Raw genomic sequence first — 20,187 nt, forward strand, 5'->3', positions numbered from 1 at the left:
TTGAAAACTGCTTACTTGTCCAATGACAAGAAAACAGGAAAATCAGATGGCAATGAAATCATACCCGGTGTTGAACAAGAATGAGCTACCTCTGTGTGTAGTCTGCTAGATACCTACGTAATAAAATGTTGGTTAGGGAAAATGGAGAATGATTTTTTTAGAAGTATACATTTTTTAAATAACACAATGTTAATATATTTATGTGTAGTAAAAGTATAAAGAAACAACCTGGAAGAAAACATATCCGCTGGGCGCGGTGGCTCACTCCTGTAATCCCAGCACTTTGGGAGGCTGAGGGGGGTGGATCAGCTGAGGTCAGGAGTTCTGGACCAGCCTGGCCAACCTGGTGTAATCCCATTACAAAAATTAGCCGGGCGTGGTTATTCCAGGCTTGGTGGGTGCCTGTAGTCCCAGCTACTTGGAAGGCTAAGCCAAGAGAATTGCTTGAACCTGGGAGGCAGAGGTTGCAGTGAGCCAAGATAGCACCATTGCACTCCAACTTGGGTGACAAGAGTAAAACTCTGTCTCAAAAAAAAAAACAAAAAAAAAAGAAAAGAAAACATACCGAAGTTATTATATTAGTATTAATTGGGGGATGGGTGGGTGGGGTGGCAAATAGTCTTAGAAAAAAGGGAAGAGAGCTCTGGTTAAAAGAAGGCTAGTGGCTCGGTTTGGTGGCTCACGCCTGTAATCCCAGCACTTTGAGAGGCCAAGGTGGGAGGATCACTTGAGCCCCACAGTTCCAGACCAGCCTGGGCAACATAGTGAGAACTGTCTCTCCAAAAAAAAAAAAAAGAGCCGATCCTGGTGGTGGGTACCTCTAGTCCCAGCTACTAAGGAGGCTGCAGTGGGCAGATCCCTTGAGCCCTGGAGTTCAAGGCTGCAGTGAGCTGTGACCACGCCACTGTATCTATCACTCCAGCCTGGGTGACAGAGGCTCTGTCTCAAACAAACAAAAAGTACAAAAAGATGGGAGCACTATCTGTAAAGTTTTGTTCTTTGGAGAAGGACAAACCGGCGCAAGTACAGCTGGCAGTTGTCAGTCCTTGGGGGGGAAGTGGTATCAGTAACACAAATCGCTATAATACTCGGTAAATTTTGCATTTAACAAAATCAACAGTTAAGCAGGCCATGAGAACAAGAAGTTTCCAGGCTGAGGGGCAGCGCGGTTTGGAGTTTTTATTTTCTCACGTCCTCACCAGCATTTTGTATTATCAGACTTTAGCGTTTTTTGCGGGATGAGTGGCAGTTGTCTACTGTACTTTGGAGGTTTGGGGCTCAGGATGGAGAGGACGCGTCAGGGAGACCCAAGTGTTTTGTGCGGGAGGAAGAGGGTGTGAGGGGCGGTGGGCACGCGGGCCCTTCCAGGGAGAGGCGGGAGGGGCGGCGGCCGCCCTTGGCCCCAGCAGCCCCGGGCAGCGACTTTGGGTCCAGCGCATGGGGAGAGGCCGTGCACCCCAGCTTTGCTCAGGGTGCACGCTCCAGAAAGGCATTCCTGGGCGCCGTGTCCCGCCCCTTGGGGACGCCTGGGGGCTGGACCCGCCGCTCAGCGCAGCAGCCCGCGGCAGATGGGCCGCCCCGGCTTCCCGCACTCAGACCGTGGGAACCAGCCCGGCGGGCGGGGGCGAGGGCGCCGGGAACCGCCCCGGGGGAGCCGCGCGCAGATGGGGCAGGGGCCGGGGCGGCGGCAGATGGGTGCGAGGCCGGCCTGGGGCTGCGCGACAAAGGCGAAGGGCAGATGTTCGCGGCCAGATGTTCCGGGAGCGGGGGGAGCCTGGGAAAAACCAGCTTGCCTTCCCTCCGTCCTTCCCAGCAGCTGCTGTGGGCGGGCGGGGGGAAGGTGCGGCTGGCGTGGCCACCGCCCTGGGCCACTAGGAAGGTGTAAGCCGAAGTTAGGGTCTAAGGACTTCTCAGGTGGAAGCTTGTACCTCCAGCCTCCTCCGCCACTCCAGTTGTCCCACCTTCTTGCTAGAGAGTACTAAAAACGACATCTCAGGAATCTGGTCTGAACGCCCCTTCCCTATGTGACCGCCTTACCCCCACCCCTCTTCTGCCAAACCACGGTCAGCATAGAAGCAGCAGTGCTAGCTGATATGATAAAGCTCTTATCAGAGCTTTAAAGCATTGTGGTTTTTTTTTTTTTTAAGAGACCGGGTTTCACTGTGTTTGTCAGGCTGGTCTTGAACTCCTGACCTCGTGATCCACCTGCTTCAGTTCCCAAGTGCCGGGATTACAGGCATCAACCACCGCACCCAGCCCTAAAGCGTTATCTTATTTAATTCTTACAGCCACTCTGTGTAGAAGGTCCCCTCCATTCTGATTCAAGCAGCCAAGACAGAATGAAAAAGTTAAAAAAAAAAAAATTCCTTTCAGGTGAGGGACCATGAGCAGAGAACTCCTGAGTGATGAGTAACTTGTCCACGACGGCCGGGCGCGGTGGCTCACACCTGTAATCCCAGCACTTTGGGAGGCCGAGGCGGTGGATCACGAGGTCAGGAGATGGAGACCACCATCCTGGTCAACATGGTGAAACCCCGTCTCTACTAAAAATACAAAAAATTAGCTGGGCATGGTGGTGCGTGCCTGTAGTCCCAGCTACCCAGGAGGCTGAGGCAGGAGAATTGCCTGAACCCAGGAGGCAGAGGTTGTGGTGAGCCGAGATTGCGCCATTGCACTCCAGCCTGGGGTAACAAGAGCAAAACTCCATCTCAAAAAAAAAGTAAATAAATAAATAAAACTTGTCCACGATGGCAGTGAGTGCCAGGCAGAGCTGGGGTTGGAGTCCAGGATTCTCAAAGCTGTGGAACACCTCCTGCTTGCCAGGCTGTGGGCCAGCTCTGGCATACTACAAATCTTGTTGCACTAATCCAGTATGACTACTGGATTAGTGTGAACCCAAAAGCATCTGAGACAGGTCCCAATCAATTTAGAAAGTTTATTTTGGCCCAGCATGATGGCTCACACCTGTAATAGTAGAATTTGAGGAGGTCATGGCAGACGGATTGCTTGAGCCCAGGAGTTTGAGACCAGCCTGGGCAACACAGTGAGACCCTGTATTGACATTAAAAAAAAAGGGGGGATTCTGTCCCTGGGCTTTGGAGCCCCCACTCCCTCTGTCTCTGTACTCTGTACAGGGGAGCTTATTATTTTTCCCCACCCCCACCCCTCCTTTTTTTTTTTTTTTTTTTGAGACAAAGTCTCAATCCGTCATCAGGCTGGAGTGCAGTGGAGCAATCTCAGCTCACTGCAACCTCCGGCTACTGGGTTCAAGCGATTCTCCTGCCTCAGCCTCCCAAGTAGTTGGGATTACAGGTATGCGCCACCACACCCAGCTAATTTTGTATCTTTAGTAGAGATAGGGTTTCACCATGTTGGTCAGGCTGGTCTTGAACTCCTGACCTCAGGCGATCCACCCATCTCGGCCTCCTCAAGTGCTGGGATTACAGGTGTGAGCCTCTGAGACCTGCCTCTTTCCCTTTCTTTCTTGCTTATTAAACTTTCTGCTCCTTGAAAAAAAAAAGACAACCAGGCGCTGTGGCTCACGCCTATAATCCCAGCACTTCGGAAGATCGAGGTGGGTGGATCACGTGGAATCAGGAGTTTGAGACCAGCCTGGCCAACATGGTGAAACCCCATCTCTACTAAAAATACAAAAATGAGCCAGGCATGGTGGCTCGAGCCTCTCATCTCAGCTACTAAGGAGGCTGAGGCAGGAGAACCCAGGAGGCGGAGGTTGCAGTGAGCCGAGATTTCACCATTGCACTGCAGCCTGGGCGACAAAGGGAGATTCCGTCTCAAAAAAGAAAAAGGACGTTTATTTTGTCAAGGTTAATTATGTGGCCAAGACATAGCGACAGGAGTGTGCCCAAGGTTGTAGAAGGGAGTGTCTGGGTTACAATAAGGGGTTGTGACAACCAAGGTTTTATCATGCAGATGGAACCCCTGATAGCAGGTTTAAGTGAGAACAGATCTTAAATGTTTCCTGTCAGACTTAAGGTGTGTGTTGATGTTAATGCTGGTCAGCTTTTCCTGAATTCCAGAAAGGAGGAGGGTCCCAAATCCAAGGCTTCCCCAACACCCCCCCCCCCATCCCCGCTCCCCCTGCTTCCATCATGGCCTGAACTCATTTCTCAGATTCACTTTGGAATGCTCTTGGCAGAGAGGAGGGGTCCATTCAGATGGTTGGGGACCCTTAGTATTTTATTTTTGGCTTATTTATTTACTTATTTTTTGAGACAGAGTCTTGCTTTGTTGTCCAGGCTGGTGTGCAGTGGTATGATCTCGGCTCACTGCAGCCTCCACCTCCCAGGTTCAAGTGATTCTCCTGCCTCAGCCCCCCGAGTAGCTGGGATGAGTGAGCCACCACGCCTGGCTAATTTTTGAATTTTTAGTAGAGAGAGGTTCTCACCATATTGGCCAGGCTCATCTTGAACTCCCAATTTCGTGATCCACCCGCCTTGATCTCCCAAAGTGCTGGGATTACAGGCGTAAGCCACCTCGCCGGCCTTTATTTTCGGTTTTATATTTGTATATAGTGAACAGAATCGATGGAAGTCTCAGTCTTGTGCAGTTTTCATTCTAGGGGTGGGGAGGACAACAAGGTAAGCACAATATCAATGATCTCATCTGGTGATAAAAACCTAGAGAGGGCCGGTAGAGGTGGCTAGAGCCTGTAATCCCAACACTTTGGGAAACCAAGGCAGGTGGATCACCTGAGGTCAGGAGTTCAAGACCAGCCTGACCAACATGGAAAAACTCCGTCTCTACTAAAAATACAAAATTAGCCAGGCATGGTGGCATATGCCTGTAATCTCAGCTACCTGGAATGTTAAGGCAGGAGAATAGCTTGAACTCAGGAGAGGGAGGTTGCTGTGAGCTGAGATGGCGCCACTGAACTCCAGCCTAGGCAAGAAGAGACGCTGTCTCCAAAAAAAGAAAGAAAAGAAAAAGGCCGGGCGCAGTGGCTCACGCCTGTAATCCCAGCACTTTGGGAGGCCGAGGCGGGTGGATCATGAGTTCAAGAGATCGAGACCATCCTGATCAACGTGGCGAAACCCCGTCTCTACTAAAAATACAAAAAATTAGCTGGGCACGGTGGCGCGTGCCTGTAGTCCCAGCTACTCAGGAGGCTGAGGCAGGAGAATTGCCTGATCCCAGGAGGCGGAGGTTGTGGTGAGCTGAGATTGCGCCATTGCACTCCAGCCTGGGTAACAAAAGCGAAACTCTGTCTCAAAAAAAAAAAAAAAAAGCAATGAGCCAGGCATGGTGGCACGTGCCTTTAGTCCTAGCTACTCAGGAGGCTAAAGCAGGAGAATCGCTTGAATCTGGGAGGCAGAGGTTACAGTGAGCTGAGATCGCACCACTTCACTCCAGCCTGGGTAGCAGAGTAGGACTCTGTCTCGGAAAAAAAAAAAAAAAAAAAAGAAATTAAATTAAAATACAAAGGGGAGAGGTCTGGATCAAGAATGGGTTAAGGAAAAGCCCTATGGCCCTGGGCTGAGATTGTGTGATTTGGAGACATCTGTGAACCACGAGTGTGAGAAACTCACCTGGACCCATGATTGATAAGGTCTAATTGTTCAGTCATAGCCAGCTGGAAGTGGAATGGGAGTGCAGTGGGGAAGGGGTGTGGAAAATGGGAACCTTGGAGACAGTGAATGCCCTGTCGTTGTGCTGGGTGCTCAGAAACAGGAGCATTTCTAGAATTTACCTTTATTTTTCTTCTTGATGGGGTAATTTATTCCCTGCCCCCACCCCCCGGCCTTTTTTGAGATAGAGTCTCACTCTGTCACCCAGGCTGGAGGCATGATCTTGGCTCACTGTAAGCTCTGCCTCCTGGGCTCAAGTGATCCTCCTGCCTCAGCCCCCAAGTAGCATGCCACCATGTCCGGTTAATTTTTGTATAATTTGTATAGATGGGTTTCACCATGTTGCCCAGGCTAGTCTGGAACTCCTGAGGTCAAGGGCTCTACCCCCTCAGCCTCCCAAAATGCTAGGATTACAGGTGTGAGCCACCACATTTGTCCCTTTTCTTTTACTTATCAGTTTTATTGAGAGACGTTTCACATAACATACAATTCATTCATTTAAAGTCTACAACTTGGCCAGGTGCGGTGACTCATGCCTGTAATCCCAGCACTTTGGGAGGCCAAGGTGGGCGGATCACTTGAGGTTAGGAGTTTGAGACCAGCCTGGCCAACTTGGCGAAACCTTGTCTCTACTGAAAATACAAAAATTAGCCAGGAGTTGGGGTGCACGCCTGTAATCCCAGCTACTCAGGAGGCTGATGCAAGAGAATCGCTTCAACCCGGGAGGCAGAGGTTGCAGTGAGCTGAGATCTTGCTACTGCACTCCAACCTGGGAGACAGAGCAAGACCCTGTCTGAAAAAGAAAAAGAAGAGGCAGCCGGGTGCGGTGGCTCACGCCTGTAATCCCAGCACTTTGGGAGGCCGAGGTGGGTGGATCACGAGGTCAAGAGATCAAGACCATCCTGGTCAACATGGTGAAACCCCGTCTCTACTAAAAATACAAAAAATTAGCTGGGCATGGTGGTACATGCCTGTAATCCCAGCTACTCAGGAGGCTGAGGCAGGAGAATTGCCTGAACCCAGGAGGCGAAGGTTGCGGTGAGCTGAGATCACGCCATTGCATTCCAGCCTCGGTAACAAGAGCAAAACTCCATCTCAAACAAAAAAAAAGGAAAAAAAAAAAAGAAAAAAAAAGGGGCAATGATTTTGATTTTCTGATACTTGCTATAATTATCCCAGCCTCCCAGAGGCTTGCTGTGAATGCTCCCACCCACTCCAGCCTCTGTCACTTCTCACAAGGTGGAATAATGTATTTATTTGTAGAGTCATTTATTTCATAAATATTTGGGTTCCTGGTGGATACAAATCAAATATAAATAATAATTCCAGCTGGGCACGGTGGCTCACACCTGTAAACCTCCGTCTCCTGGGTTTTAGCGATTCTCCTGCCAGTCTCCTGAGGAACTGAAATTACAGGTGCCCACCATCAAAATCAGGTAATTTTTTGTATTTTCAGTAGAGAGGGAGTTTTATCATATTGCCCAGGCTGGTCTCGAACCCCTGACCTCAAGTGATCCGCCCGCCTTGGCCTCCCAAAGTGCTGGGATTACAGGCATGAGCCACCGTGACTGGCCTATTATTATTATTATTGAGACAGGGTCTTGTTCTGTCACCCAGCCTGGAGTGCAGTGGGGTGATCATAGCTCACTGTAGCCTAGATCTTCGTGGCTCAGGCAATCCTGCCACCTCAGCCTCTCCAGTAGCTGGTATATTTTTTTTTTTTTGAGACAGAGTTTCCCTCTTGTTACCCAGGCTGGAGTGCAATGGCGTGATCTCGGCTCACCACAACCTCCGCCTCCTGGGTTCAGGCAATTCTCTTGCCTCAGTCTCCTGGGTAGCTGGGATTACAGGCACACACCACCATACCTAGCTAATTTTTTGTATTTTTAGTAGAGACGGGGTTTCACCGTGTTGACCAGGATGGTCTCGATCTCTTGACCTCGTGATCCACCCGCCTTGGCCTCCCAAAGTGCTGGGATTACAGGCTTGAGCCACTGCCCCCGGAGGTAGCTGGGATTTTAAATGTGCACCACCACATCTGACTTAAATTTTTTTTTTTTTAGATGGAGTTTCGCTCGTTACCCAGGCTGGAGTGCAATGGCTCGATCTTGGCTCACCGCAACCTCCACCTCCTGAGTTCAAGCAATTCTCCTGCCTTAGCCTCCCGAGTAGGTGGGACTACAGGCGCCCGCCACCACATCCAGCTAATTTTTGTATTTTTAGTAGAGATGGGGTTTTACCATGTTGACCAGGATGGTCTCGATCTCTTGACCTTGTGATCCACCCTCCTCAGCCTCCCAAAGTGCTGGGATTATAGGTGTAAGCCACCGTGTCTGGCCTTAATTTTTTTTTTTTTTTTAGAGATGGAGTTTTGCTCTTGTTACCCCAGGCTGGAGTGCAATGGCGCAATCTCGGCTCATCGCAACCTCCGCCTCCTGGGTTCAAGCAATTCTCCTGCCTCAGCCTCCTGAGTAGCTGGGACTACAGGCATATGCCACCATGCCCAGCTAATTTTTGTATTTTTAGTAGAGATGGGGTTTCACCTTGTTGACCAGAAGGATCTCTTGACCTCGTGATCCACCCGTCTTGGCCTCCCAAAGTGCTGGGATTATAGGTGTGAGCCACCACACCCGGCCTTAAATTTTATATATTTATTTTTTTGAGATAGGGTCCCACTCTGTCGCCCAGGCTAGGGTGCAGTAGTGCTATCTCTGCTCACTGCAACCTCTGCCTTCCGGTGCAAGTGATTCTCCTGGCTCAGCCTCCTGAATAACTGGGATTAATGGCATCTGCCACTGCACCCAGTTAATTTTTGTATTTTTAGTAGAGAAGGGGTTTCACTATGTTGGCCAGGCTGGTCTTGAGCTACCAACCTCAGGTTATCTGCCTACTGCAGCCTCCCAAAGTGCTGGGATTACAGTCGTGAGCCCCCTCGCCCAGCCAATTTTTAAATTTTTTTAGAGAAAGGTGTCGCCCAGGCTGGTTCCAAGCTACTGAGCTCAAGAAATCCACTTGCTTCCACCTCCCAAAGTTCTGGGTATATAAGTGGCGTAATTGCCCAGCCTTATTATTATTTATAATTATTATTTTTTTACTTCTTGTAGAGAGAGGGATCTAGCTATGTTGTCTAGGTTTGTCTCAGACTCCTGAGTTCAAGCGATTCTCCTGCCTTGGCCTCTCAAAATGTCAGAATTACAGGCATGAGCCTGTTCGTTATTCATTATCAAGTTCATTATTATTGATTGCTCTTTTTTGTTTTTGTTTCTGTTTTCGAGACGGAGTCTTGCTCTGTTGCCAGGCTGGAGTGCAATGGCGTCATCTCGGCTCACTGCACCCTCCGACTCCCGGGTTCAAGCAATTCTCCTGCCTCAACTTCCTGAGTAGCTGGGATTACAGGTGTGTGCCGCCACGCCTGGCTAATTTTTGTATCTTTAGTAGAGACGAGGTTTCTCCACGTTAGTCAGGCTCATCTCGAACTCCTGACTTCATGATCCGTCAGTGTCGGCCTCTGAAAGTGCTGGGATTACAGTCGTGAGCCACCTCGCCTGGTTGATCACTCTCTATTTGTTCGGCATTCCACAGTTACCGAGCGTTTCCTCACCACCATTCCCATCAGAATCCTCCCAACCACACTGCAGTTTGGGGATGAGGAAACAGGGTGTTGAGGATGGACTGGGAGTCCAAGGACATGGGTGCCCTGGCTGACTGACTCTTGCGACCAGGGTGCAAATGGGGCTGGGGGCTGGGAGGAGGCTGGCGGCTCTGGCTCTTCTCCTCCACCCCCTTTCTCCCTTCCCTGGGAAAATCCAACAGGTGGTGGGGCCGTGGCACTGGGGGCCATTGTGTGGGCCCTGGGAGGGTCGGAGGGTCCAGTGTGTGTCTGGGAGAAGATGGATGCCTTCATTACCATGTGAATCCTGGGAAACCACCGCCGAGGCTGGGTGGTGGGTGGGCATGGGCCTAGGGTCGGGGGGCTTGGTGTTCTCAGGCCGGGACCACACAGCGGCTGGGAAGGGGGTCCAGGAGAATCCCGACCGACCCATTAAGAAACAACAACAACAACACCCAAAAAACCAGAACAGATAATGGGACTTCCCCTCTAACTGAATTTCTTATTTGAGGACATTTCTATCCCGTGGGGTTTTAAGAGACACAGATCGGGAAATCTTATTTTATTTTTTATTGAAGGCATCACGAATTTGCCCGTCATTCTTGCTGAGGGGCCTTGCCAATCTCTGTCTAGTTCCAATTTGAGTACATGTGCTGCCCAAGTGAGCACCAAAATCAATTTTATTAAGAAAGTAAAAAGTCTTTTTTTTGTTTTGTTTTTTGCTTTCTCTGCCGCAACTTTCCCACCGATTGTGCTGCACATTTGGGCCTGAGCAGAAAAATCTGAGGCTTTCACGGCATGAGCACAATCAGCATCTCTGCGGAGGCATCTCCCAGCAGCACCCTCCCCAGCGGCTCTTCCGCTCATGTAAATTTGTCCTAGGTCACTCTGGACGGTCAGCAAATAGCTGCGGAGTACATTGGAAGAAGCAGGTTTTAGGCCTGAAAAACAAAGCTGTCATCAGTTTGGCCAGAGCAGAGAGGACAGGCTGGTGTCTGGGAGGGGGGCAGATAGCAGAGAGATAAGAATAATAATCAGAATAATAACAGGAATCACTGAGTGTAATATCCCCATTTTACAGATGAGGAAACAGGCTTTGAATCAGTTGGCTAAATCCACACAGGGAGAGAATGGCACACAATAACAAACCCTGTTTCTCTAATCCCAGAGTCTGTGCTTTTTCTGGGGTTTCTCCATGAGGCCAGAAGAGAGGAAGATGCAGAAAGGCCCATGTAGAAACAGACTGGAGGGGGAGGTCATGCCTGTAATCCCAGCACTTTGGGAGGCAGAGGAAGAAGGATTGCTTGAGGCTAGGAGTTTGAGACCAGCCTGGGCAACACAGTGAGACCCTGTCTCTACAAAAATATTAAAAAATTAGCCTGGCCAGACACAGTGGCTCATACCTTAATCTCAGAACGTTGGGAGGCTGAGGCAGGAGAATCACTTGAACCCAGGAGGCGGAGGTTGCGGTGAGCCGAGATCGTGCACAAGCCTGGGCGACAGAGCGAGACACTATCTCAGAAAAAAGAAGGAAAGAAAAAAAATAAAAACAAAAAACAAAAGAAAGAAAGAAAAAGCCAGGTGTATTCGTGTAGTTCTAGTTACTTGGGAGGCTGAGGTGGGAGGTGTTTGAGCCCAGGAGTCTGAGGCTGCAGTGAGCTGTGATCGCACCACTGGGGGATGACCCCAAAGTGCTGGGATTACAGGCCTAAGCCACCTAGCCCAGCCCATTAGCATTGATTCTCACAAGAGTAGGCGCTCTCAGCCAAAACACCTACCGGCACCCCCCACATTCATAATTGCACAGAGAACCTGTCAAGCAGAAAGGACCCCGGTCAGGCAGAAATAGGCTCAGCTTCTTCCCCAAACTCCACACCCAGGAGTCCTGCCTTCTAGACTCAGCTCCCAGCATTTCCCCTTACCTTTTCTCCATCTGAGTGTTACCAGAGCCTCAACCTCCCCTCCCCACTTCAGAGCCCACCTGGGCTCTGGGGTAGCGAGAGACGGGGTGGGTGCCCAGCTTCTGGCAGCAAAGGAAAGCACCTGCCTGAAGTGAACAGGCCCATGGGGGCCTTGAAGCAGCATCTTTGCTGGGTACCACTCTGGGCTGAATTCGGGGGACCCAGGGCTGGGGCCCTCCATGGCTTTTGGAAGGCAGTTGGGAGGGCCCCTCGAAGACCCCACCAGGCATCCTCTGCAGGGGTCTGCCTTCACATAAAGATAGCCTTGTTTGTCACACCTGTCTGCCTTAAAATGACAAAGGTTGGATGTGTCTGGGTATTAGATGGGATGACAACTGATTGAAATAGGAAGAAGGTTGTTAACTATGGGAAAAAGCCCTCATTTAGATCTGATGTGGGTTAAAAAAATAAGCATAGAAAAAAAATCTGAAAGTAATGTATGAGTGGCTGAATGTGCTGTTTTATTTTCAATTTTTTTTTTTTATAGCTATACTTTTTTTTTTTTTCTGAGACAGGGTCTCACTCTGTCACCCAAGCTGGAGGCAGTGGTGCGATCACAGCTCACCTGCAGCTCAGGTGATCTTCCCATCTCAGCCTCCCAAGTAGCTGGGACTACAGGTGCATGCCACCAAGCCCGGCTAATTTTTTATATTTTAGTAGAGACTGGGTTCGTCATGTTGGCCAGGATGGTCTCAATCTCCTGATCTCCTGATTTCCTGATCTGCCTGTCTCAGCCTCCCAAAGTGTTGGAATTACAGGCATGAGCCACTGCGCCCGGCCAATTTTTGTATTTTTTGTAGTTACAGTTTCGCCATGTTGTCCATGTTAGTCTGTAACTCCTGTGCTCAAGTGATCCATCCACTTGCCATGGCCTCCCAAAGTGCTGAGATTACAGGTATAAGCCATGGTGCCTGGCCTTTTCTTTTTGAGATGGTGTCTTGCTCTGTTGGCCAGGCTGAAGTGCCGTGGCACTATCATGGCTTACGACAGCCTTGACTTCCTAAACTCAAGCAATCCTCCTTGGCTCAAGCAATCCTCCTTGGCTCAAACGATCCTCCTGTCTCTGCCTTGTGAGTAGCTGAGACTACAGGTGTGTGCCATCATTTCTGGCTAATACTTTCATTTTGTAAAGAAGGAGTCTTGTTATGTTGCCCAGGATGATTTCAAGCTCCTGGCCTCAAGCAATCCACACACATTGGCATCCCAAAAAGCTGGGATTAAGTTAAGAGCCACCATGTTCAGCCTAATTAATATATATATATATATTTTTTTAGACGGAGTTTCACTCCGTTGTCCGGGCTGGAGTGCAGTGGCACATTCTAGGCTCACTGAAACCTCTGACTCCCTGGTTCAAGTGATTCTCCTGCCTCAGCCTCCCGAGTAGCTGGGATTACAGGCACGCGCTGCCATGCCCAACTAATTTTTTGTATATTTAGTAGAGACGGGGTTTCACCATATTGACCAGGATGGTCTCAATCTCCTGACCTTGTGACCCACCCGCCTCGGCCTCCCAAAGTGCTGGGATTACAGGAATGAACCACTGTGCCCGGCCAAAGATTTTTAAATTTTTTATTTTTTTATTTTTTTTGGGACAGAGCCTTGCTCTGTTGTCCAGGCTGGAATGCAATGGGGGGATCTTGGTTCACTGCAATCTTTGCCTCCAGGGTTCAAGCGATTCTCCTGCCTCGGTCTCCTGAGTAGCTATTACAGGCATCTGCCAGGCTGGTCTCGAACTCCTGACCTCGTGATCCACCTTCCTCAGCCTCCCAAAGTGCTGGGATTATAGGCATGAGCCACCTCGCCTGGTCCAAAGTTTTAAAAATACAAAATGAGGCCTGGCGCAGTGGCTCAAGCCTGTAATCCAGCACTTTGGGAGGCCGAGGTGGGTGGATCACGAGGTCAAGAGATCGAGATCATCCTGGTCAACATGGTGAAACCTTGTCTCTACTAAAAATACAAAAAAAAAAAATTAGCTGGGCATGGTGACGTGTGCCTGTAATCCCAGCTACTCAGAAGGCTGAGGTAGGAGAATTGCCGGAACCCAGGAGGCGGAGGTTGCGGTGAGCCCAGATCGCGCCATTGCACTCCAGCCTGGGTAATAAGAGGGAAAATATGTCTCAAAAAAAAAAAAGCCAAAAAAACAAAATGAACAGGGTGTGGTAGCAATCGCCTGAGGTCCTAGCTACTCAGGAGGCTGACCTGGGAGGATGGCTGAGCCCAGGAGTTCAAGGTTACATTGAGCTATGATTGTCCCACTGCACTCAAGCCTGGACCACCATGAGACCCTGTCTCAAAAACAAACCAGTGAGCCAGATGTGGTGGCTCATGCCTGTAATCCTAGCACTTTGGAAGGTTGAGGTGGGCAGATCACAAAGTCAGGGGTTCGAGACCAGCCTGATCAACATGGTGAAACCCCCAACTCTAAAAAATAAAAATAAAAAAACAAACAATAAGCAGAATACACACCCACCTACACACCCACACACACCTTAGTTTAAGTATATAGCAGAAATCTTCCAAGCCACCTAACTCCTTTGTATATTCCTTGCCCTCAAATTTACCCAAATAGTATCTCGCCCCGCCTTTTTTTAAACTTCCCCATCTTGGAGATTCTTCCATAAATATCATCTATTGAGGGCACACTATGTGTGATTTCCATGCATTATTTATTTCACTTAATCCTCACAGCCATGAAGCAGATGGGGAAAGTGAAGCTCAGAGATGAAGTCACGTGCCGGAAGCTACAAGTTGGTAAGCATTAGACTCAGGGTAATTTAATAATTTGTGTACCATAGCCAGGCCCTCAGGATTGTCCTAAACCTTTATATTCACTCATACAACAAATAGTGAGTGCCTTCATGTTTCAGGCAATGGGCCAAGTGCTGGGGGTCTGGTGGGGAGGAAAAAAGGCTTAGCCCATGGTTGAGGGGGGTTCAGTTGTTCACCCCATTTTTCAGTTAAGAAAACCAAGGAAGACAAGGGAAAGAAATTGTCCTGGGGTCATACGGGATAAGAAAATAGCTGAGGCGGCCGGGCGCGGTGGCTCAAGCCTGTAACCAGCACTTTGGGAGGCCGAGGCGGGTGAATCACGAGGTCAAGAGATCGAGACCATCCTGGTCAACATGGTGAAACCTTGTCTCTACTAAAAATACAAAAAATTAGCTGGGCGTGGTGGCGCGTGCCTGTAATCCCAGCTACTCAGGAGGCTGAGGCAGGAGAACTGCCTGAACCCAGGAGGTGGAGGTTGCAGTGAGCCGAGATTGCGCCATTGCACTCCAGCCTGGGTAACAAGAGCGAAACTCCGTCTCAAAAAAAAAAAAAGAAAGAAAGGAAAGAAAGAAAAAGAAAGAAAGAAAGAGAAAGAAAGAAAGAAAAAGAAAGAAAGAAAGAGAAAGAAAGAAAGAGAAAGAGAGAAAGAAAGAAAGAAAATAGCTGAGGCTAGGCGCGGTGGCTCACGCGTCAATCCCAGCACTTTGGGGCCGACGTTTGAAGATCGCTTGAGCCGGAGTTGGAGACCAGCCTGAGGAACAGTGAGAACGTAGCCGTCTCTACTAAGAAAAAAAAAAAAAAAAAAAAAAATCAGCCAGGCGTGGTGGGACACAGCTATAGTCCCAGCTGAGGCTAGAGGATCGCCTGAACCTAGAAGGTCGAGGTTGCAGTGAGCCGTGATCGCGGCACTGCACTTCAGCCTGCTGCACAAATCAAAAAGGAAAAAGAGAAAAGAGCGGAGACAGGCAGCCCCACTTTACAAGTAGGGAAACTGAGGCACAGAGAATTAAAGCGACCTGCCCAACGAAACCCAGCTAGGAATTGGCAGGGACGGGGATCGCAGCCTCTTGGAGCGGCGCTCGGCCTCTCCCTCCCCCGGCGGGCGTGGCCAGGCCGGGCCTGCCTCCTCCCTCGCGCGCGTTCCTGGCAGCCCGGCCGGCCGTTTCCTGCCTGCGTAGCTAGGCGGGCGGGCGGCCCATCTGGCGGCCCCCGCGGGGCGGCACGGGGAGGCGGCCCAGACTTGCTGGAGCCAGGCGCCGGCCCGGGCCACCCCCCCCGCCCGCCTGGAGAACCCAGGTGTGGCCGCGGCGGGGGTGGGGGTGGTGCTTTCCTTCCCGCTCGCTCGGCCCTTCCTGACGCACCACAGCAGGATGCAGCCTCCCGCCGCCCCCTCCGCGGCCTCCGCCTCCCGCGCCCTGGGCCGGAATCCTGGAGGGAATCCAAACGCGGGGCGGGGCGGGGCGGTAGGACGGGCCCCTGCGGCCTCGCTCCTGATAGCCACTTGCGACCACCGCCAAGTCTTGCCCGTGTTTTGGGGTGACTCAGCTTCCCTGGTTGTGCAAGAACAGACGAACTCTGATCTCCTGCATGGCAGACTCTTGCTTTGCTCCTCAGGGACCCCAGACACGATCGTCGGAACCGGAGGCACTACTGCCCTAAGCCATAGCGCCTGACAGTACCCATTTATGCAGCCGTTGCAAGTCGCGGCAAGCGGCGTTTTAACCCTTCTGTTCCCTGCCTAGTACTTAACTGGTACCTGGTGCCGGGCTTGATGGAGGCTCTGAAGGCTTTCCTTCAGAAAGCTGGACCCGCCCTAGGAAGCGGCTTGTTCCCCCCCTTCACAGCCGAGCACAGGACAGCGTGAGCAAGACCGTTCCATTCACTGCAGGAGCCCGCCCTGCTGCGAGACTGAGGTTGCCGACCCCCACTCTCTAACGCTGCCCCCGAAAAGGGAACTCCAGTATCCTGATCATGTTCAAACAGCACCACGGTGAATACGAGTCTTGGAAGCCAGGCACTCTGGGTTCATGTGCCCCAGGGCCCTTACGATCTCTGCCTCAGTTTCCCTATTGTAAGAATGATGTAGGTACCTTTTGGGGTTGTTAAAACGATTAAATCCAAGATAAAATTTGAACAACACGAGTTTGCACTGTGCGGGTGCACTTAAACATGGACTTTTTTTTTTTTTAATACCTCTGCCACCGCTGAGGCAGCAAGACCAACCACACCTCTTCCTCAACAAAGACCAGGATGAAAATCTTACGATGATCCACTTTCACTTAATGAATTTTTTTATTTTTTGAGATGGAGTCTCACTCTGTAGCCCAGGCTGGAGTGCAGTGGTGTGATCTTAGCTCACTGCAACCCCCACCCCCCCGGCCCGGGTTCAAGTGATTCTCCTGCCTCAGCCTCACCAGTAGCTGGGACTGCAGGTGCCCGCCACCAGGCCCAGCTAATTTTTGTATTTTTAGTAGAGACAGGGTTTCACCATATTGGCCAGGCTGGTCTTGAACTCCTGACCTTGTGATATGCCTACCTTGGCCTCCCAAAGGGCTGGGATTACAGGCATGAGCCATGGCTCCCAGCCCACTTAATGAATATATTTTTAAAATTTATTTTTGCATTCCCTCTACTACTATGTTTCTCTAATGATTTTTTTTTTAACATTTTCTCTAGCCCACCCTACGGTACAAATACAGTATAGTACATATACAAAATGTTGTATGTAACGTAAGTGTTACATATGTTTATGTTATTAGGTAAGGCTTCTTGTCAACAGTAGGCTATTGCTTTTGGGGACTCAAAAGTTACACAGGCTGATTGCAGTGGCTCACTCTTGTAATCCCAGCACTTTGGGAGGCTGAGGGTGAGTGGCTCACTTGAGGTGGGGAGTTCAAGACCAGTCTGATCAACATGGAGAAACCCCCTCTCTACTAAAAATACAAAATCAGCCAGGCATGGTGGCGCATTCCTGTAATCCCAGCTACTCAGGAGGCCGAGGCGGGAGAATTGCTAGAACCTGGGAGGCGGAGGTTGCAGTGAGCTGAGATCACACCATTGCACTCCAACCTGGGCAACAAGAGGGAAAACTCCATCTCAAAACAAAAAGTTACATAGATTTTCGACTATGACGGGTTGGTGCCCCTAATTCCTGTGTTGTTCAAGGGTCAATTACACCAGCGTGATGCTAGTCACATGTGAAGTACAACTAAAGCGCACAGTGGAGTCTCAGCAGGGCTGGTTTTGTTCTTGCAGCCCTCTCTCCTATCGCAGTCAGGGGAGACTGAGGCACAGAAACAGAACCTAATAAATCAGGGTAGAACTTGGGGAGGGTTCTAGAGCAGTTTCCTAAGAATCCACCCCACCCCGTGGAGGCTGGCATCAAGCCCACTCAGTGTCTTCCCCAACTACCCACACCCCCTCCCCAGCATGCAGGCCCAATCCATGCCCGGACTGGTGCCATTTTTCCATGGGACTCTGGTGGTGGTGGTTCACATCTGGAGTCTAGACTCGCAGGCTCTGCGGGCCGGGCCTACCGCCCGGGCTGGGCCACCACTGCCCGCTGTTTGCTCAGCTGAAGCTGGTTAATTGGAATTAGAGTGGCCTCTGCGGTGCTGGCTGGCCGGGCGGGCCCTGGTCCGCCGCTCCGGAGGTCTGTGGAACATGTGGCTGGGCCAGGACAGTCATTAGGTGGCAGGCGCTTGGCGCCACTGCCACCTCAGCCTCTGCCGGGGGCTGCTGGTGACTCAATAAGGCCTTTGTGGGACCTGGGCTGCAGAGCCAACCATGCTGTATGCCTGGGCCGCCCGCCCCATCTGCCGCCCTCAGAGGGGCCTTGTTCCAGGACCACATGGGCCCAGCTGGAGTGGGTAGAGATTCCAGAAGCCCCTGAAAGGGAACCCCCCTCCCTGAAAGGAAGAAGCCTTTTGAGATTTTCTATCTCTTTTTCTTTCCATAGAATCCTGGACCCAGTAAAGTTGGGTGGCTGGGGCTCAGGGATGCCCAGCACACCAGCCACAGTGACTTGGTCCCAGGGGTCTGGGGAGGAGCTGTTGTCCTTAGGAATTTGGAATTCAGTTTGCCTTGCCTAAGGTCAAATTGGTGTCCATGGGCAAGCTGCCTCAATTCCCTCATCTGCATAATGGAGCTAATAATAGCACCTACAGCCCAAGACTCAGAAGTGAAATCCTCTCTAAAGATGCCTGGTACATGCTAATACCTCATGAGGGTATTACAGTCACACTCCTGAGTCTCTGGTCATGATTGTCTTTTTGCCACTTCCAAAGGAAGCCACTGTTACTTGCTTTTTTTGAGATGGAGTCTTGCTTTGTCACCTAGGCTGGAGTGCAGTGGTGTAATCTTGGCTCACCGCAATCTCTATCTCCCAGGTTCAAGTGATTCTCCTGCCTTGCTTCCTGAGTTGCTGGGATTAAAGGCAACTGCCACCATGCCCGGCTAATTTTTCTATTTTTAGTAGAGATGGGGGTTCACGGCCAGGTTGGTACTGAACTCCTGACCTTGTGATCTGCCCTCCTTGGCCTCCCAAAGTGTTAGCATTACAGGTGTGAACCGCTGCGCTTGGCCACCAGTTATTTTCAGCCTTTGAACCTGAGAGCCCTGGGTCTGTCAGTCCAAGCGAGCAGGTGGGTACCGGCTCCTGTTTCCCCACTCAGTGGCCTCAAGCCAGGTAAGTGGATGAGGGTTATGGCCACTGTTTGCCCGGTTTGGGGTGGGGTCAGTCATCTGCTGGCCAGGGCTTGCTTCAGCAAGCAAACTTCAGGGAAATCAGCCCTGAGATTTCAGCTCCTAGGCCCCAGAAGGCCTCTAAGAATCACTAAGCTCAATCCTTCCTCATCGCAGTCTCTGCAGAGGGCCTAATCCTTGCGCCATGACTGGTCCCACAGTAGTTATTTTGAGAAGAAACCCAGGAATGGGCACAATGGGAGACAAAGCCGTGATCTCCACGGCAACCTTGAGTCCAAGTCTTGCCAGCTGAAGCCATATGGGAACAGGGACCAGGGAAGCTGGCAGGCTCTACAGTTACTGGTTCCCTTGAGTCCGGTTAGCCTTAGTATTCCCCACAGGTCTCACCGCGGTGAGTGGGGGACTCTCATCTGTCCAAAACCCTTGCTGCCCCCAAGTGTTTCCAGGAAGGTGGTGAGAAAAATCTGATCCTTGACGAGGGGAGGGCTCATGGGCCCCCTCTACTGGCTAGGTGTTTTTTGGGGCTGGGCTGGCCAGGTGCTCAGGTGGGCACCCTCAAGGGGCTTGCAGAAAAGATTCTGGGTGGGCAGGTGAGACCTAGAAAATCCAGTGCAAGACACTGGGTGCTTACGCAGAGAACCCTTCCAGGAGCACAGTGGCCTGCCCCCGCCATGGGATGAGTTTTTAATGTGACGCAAAATCAGTCCACAATACAAAATCTAAAAATCACACCCACTTTTCCCACCGGGCTCCCAGGGATGGGGGAAGCTGGGGGGTTTCTTTTGCCTGCAGGGTGTGGGGAGAAGCAGAGGAGGGCCAGGAGAGGGAGAGGGAAACAGAGGCCACAGAGGCCTGGCTGGAGGTATCCTGCTGTCCCCTGGCCTGTTTTGGAGCTGCCCTCGGCTTCCTGTGCCCTCTGCCCGTGCACGCCTGTATGGGCCTGGCCCCCATCTGTCTGGTCTGGCCCTGAGAGGCTCGGGCACCAGTCGCATCATTTCTCTTTCTTCTCCAGCCCCTTCGACGCTGATGCCTCTGTTCCCTCTTTGGATTCTGTCACTGCTGCTGGATCCTTTGGATTTGACTCCTCATAACTGACCAAAAAACAAAACAATAAAAATTCGTTTAGAGGAGAGCGTCAGCAGAACCTTGGTGGTTCCCTTCCCCCACTCCCATCCTAGGAAAGTGCCTGGTATCATGTGGAGTGCCAGCCCTGTGTCCACTGCCCAGCACCTAACAGCACCTGGCCCCAGCCCCACTGCATGCCCTCCTCAGACAGGCTGCTCTGCTTTCTCTGTGCCCGGGGGTGCCAGGACGCAGCAAGGGCAGCAGCCAATGGAAGAGAGGCTGGGCCTGGGCTTGTGTGGGCCGACTTCAAGCTTCCTGAACCTTCTGCTGTAGCGTGGAAAAAGGCGTGGCCATGACCAGGCCACAAGAGATGGAGATCGTCTGCCTCCCAGGGCACAAGGCAGCAATCAAATAGCTCAGCCCCAGAGGTGAGGGTACTGCTGTATTGGTAAGTGGCAAGATGCTGCTTTGAAGACAGACACCCGGCTTA

General features: G+C 51.1%; 1 protein-coding gene, 1 long non-coding RNA gene and 1 other non-coding gene across 16 annotated transcripts in view; all 3 read right to left on the minus strand.

Moving 5' to 3' along the window:
* Positions 1 to 9,753: 9,753 nt before the first annotated feature.
* Positions 9,754 to 10,733, minus strand: LOC144582439 (uncharacterized). The gene is made up of 2 exons (XR_013535063.1): positions 10,602 to 10,733; positions 9,754 to 10,139 (listed from the first exon to the last, which is right to left on the minus strand). It is a non-coding gene; the product is annotated as an uncharacterized LOC144582439 (long non-coding RNA).
* LOC118154299 (U6 spliceosomal RNA) lies at positions 9,764 to 9,867 on the minus strand. The gene has a single exon (XR_004744174.1). It is a non-coding gene; the product is annotated as a U6 spliceosomal RNA (small nuclear RNA).
* An 8,555-nt stretch (positions 10,734 to 19,288) lies between the features above and the next one.
* Positions 19,289 to 20,187, minus strand: part of HM13 (histocompatibility minor 13) — a 54,022-nt gene continuing 53,123 nt past the window's right edge. For all 14 annotated transcript variants that reach the window (XR_013535062.1, XR_013535061.1, XR_013535060.1 and 11 more), the window contains one exon: positions 19,289 to 19,723. Coding sequence is in view for 11 of the 14 variants with exons in the window: in XM_008995584.5 (XP_008993832.1) it covers positions 19,624 to 19,723 (100 nt within the window). In the remaining 3 variants the exon portion in view is untranslated. The remainder of the gene's footprint in view (positions 19,724 to 20,187) is intronic.

Source organism: Callithrix jacchus, chromosome 5, assembly GCF_049354715.1.
Source record: "Callithrix jacchus isolate 240 chromosome 5, calJac240_pri, whole genome shotgun sequence".
Classification (NCBI taxonomy): domain Eukaryota; kingdom Metazoa; phylum Chordata; class Mammalia; order Primates; family Cebidae; genus Callithrix; species Callithrix jacchus.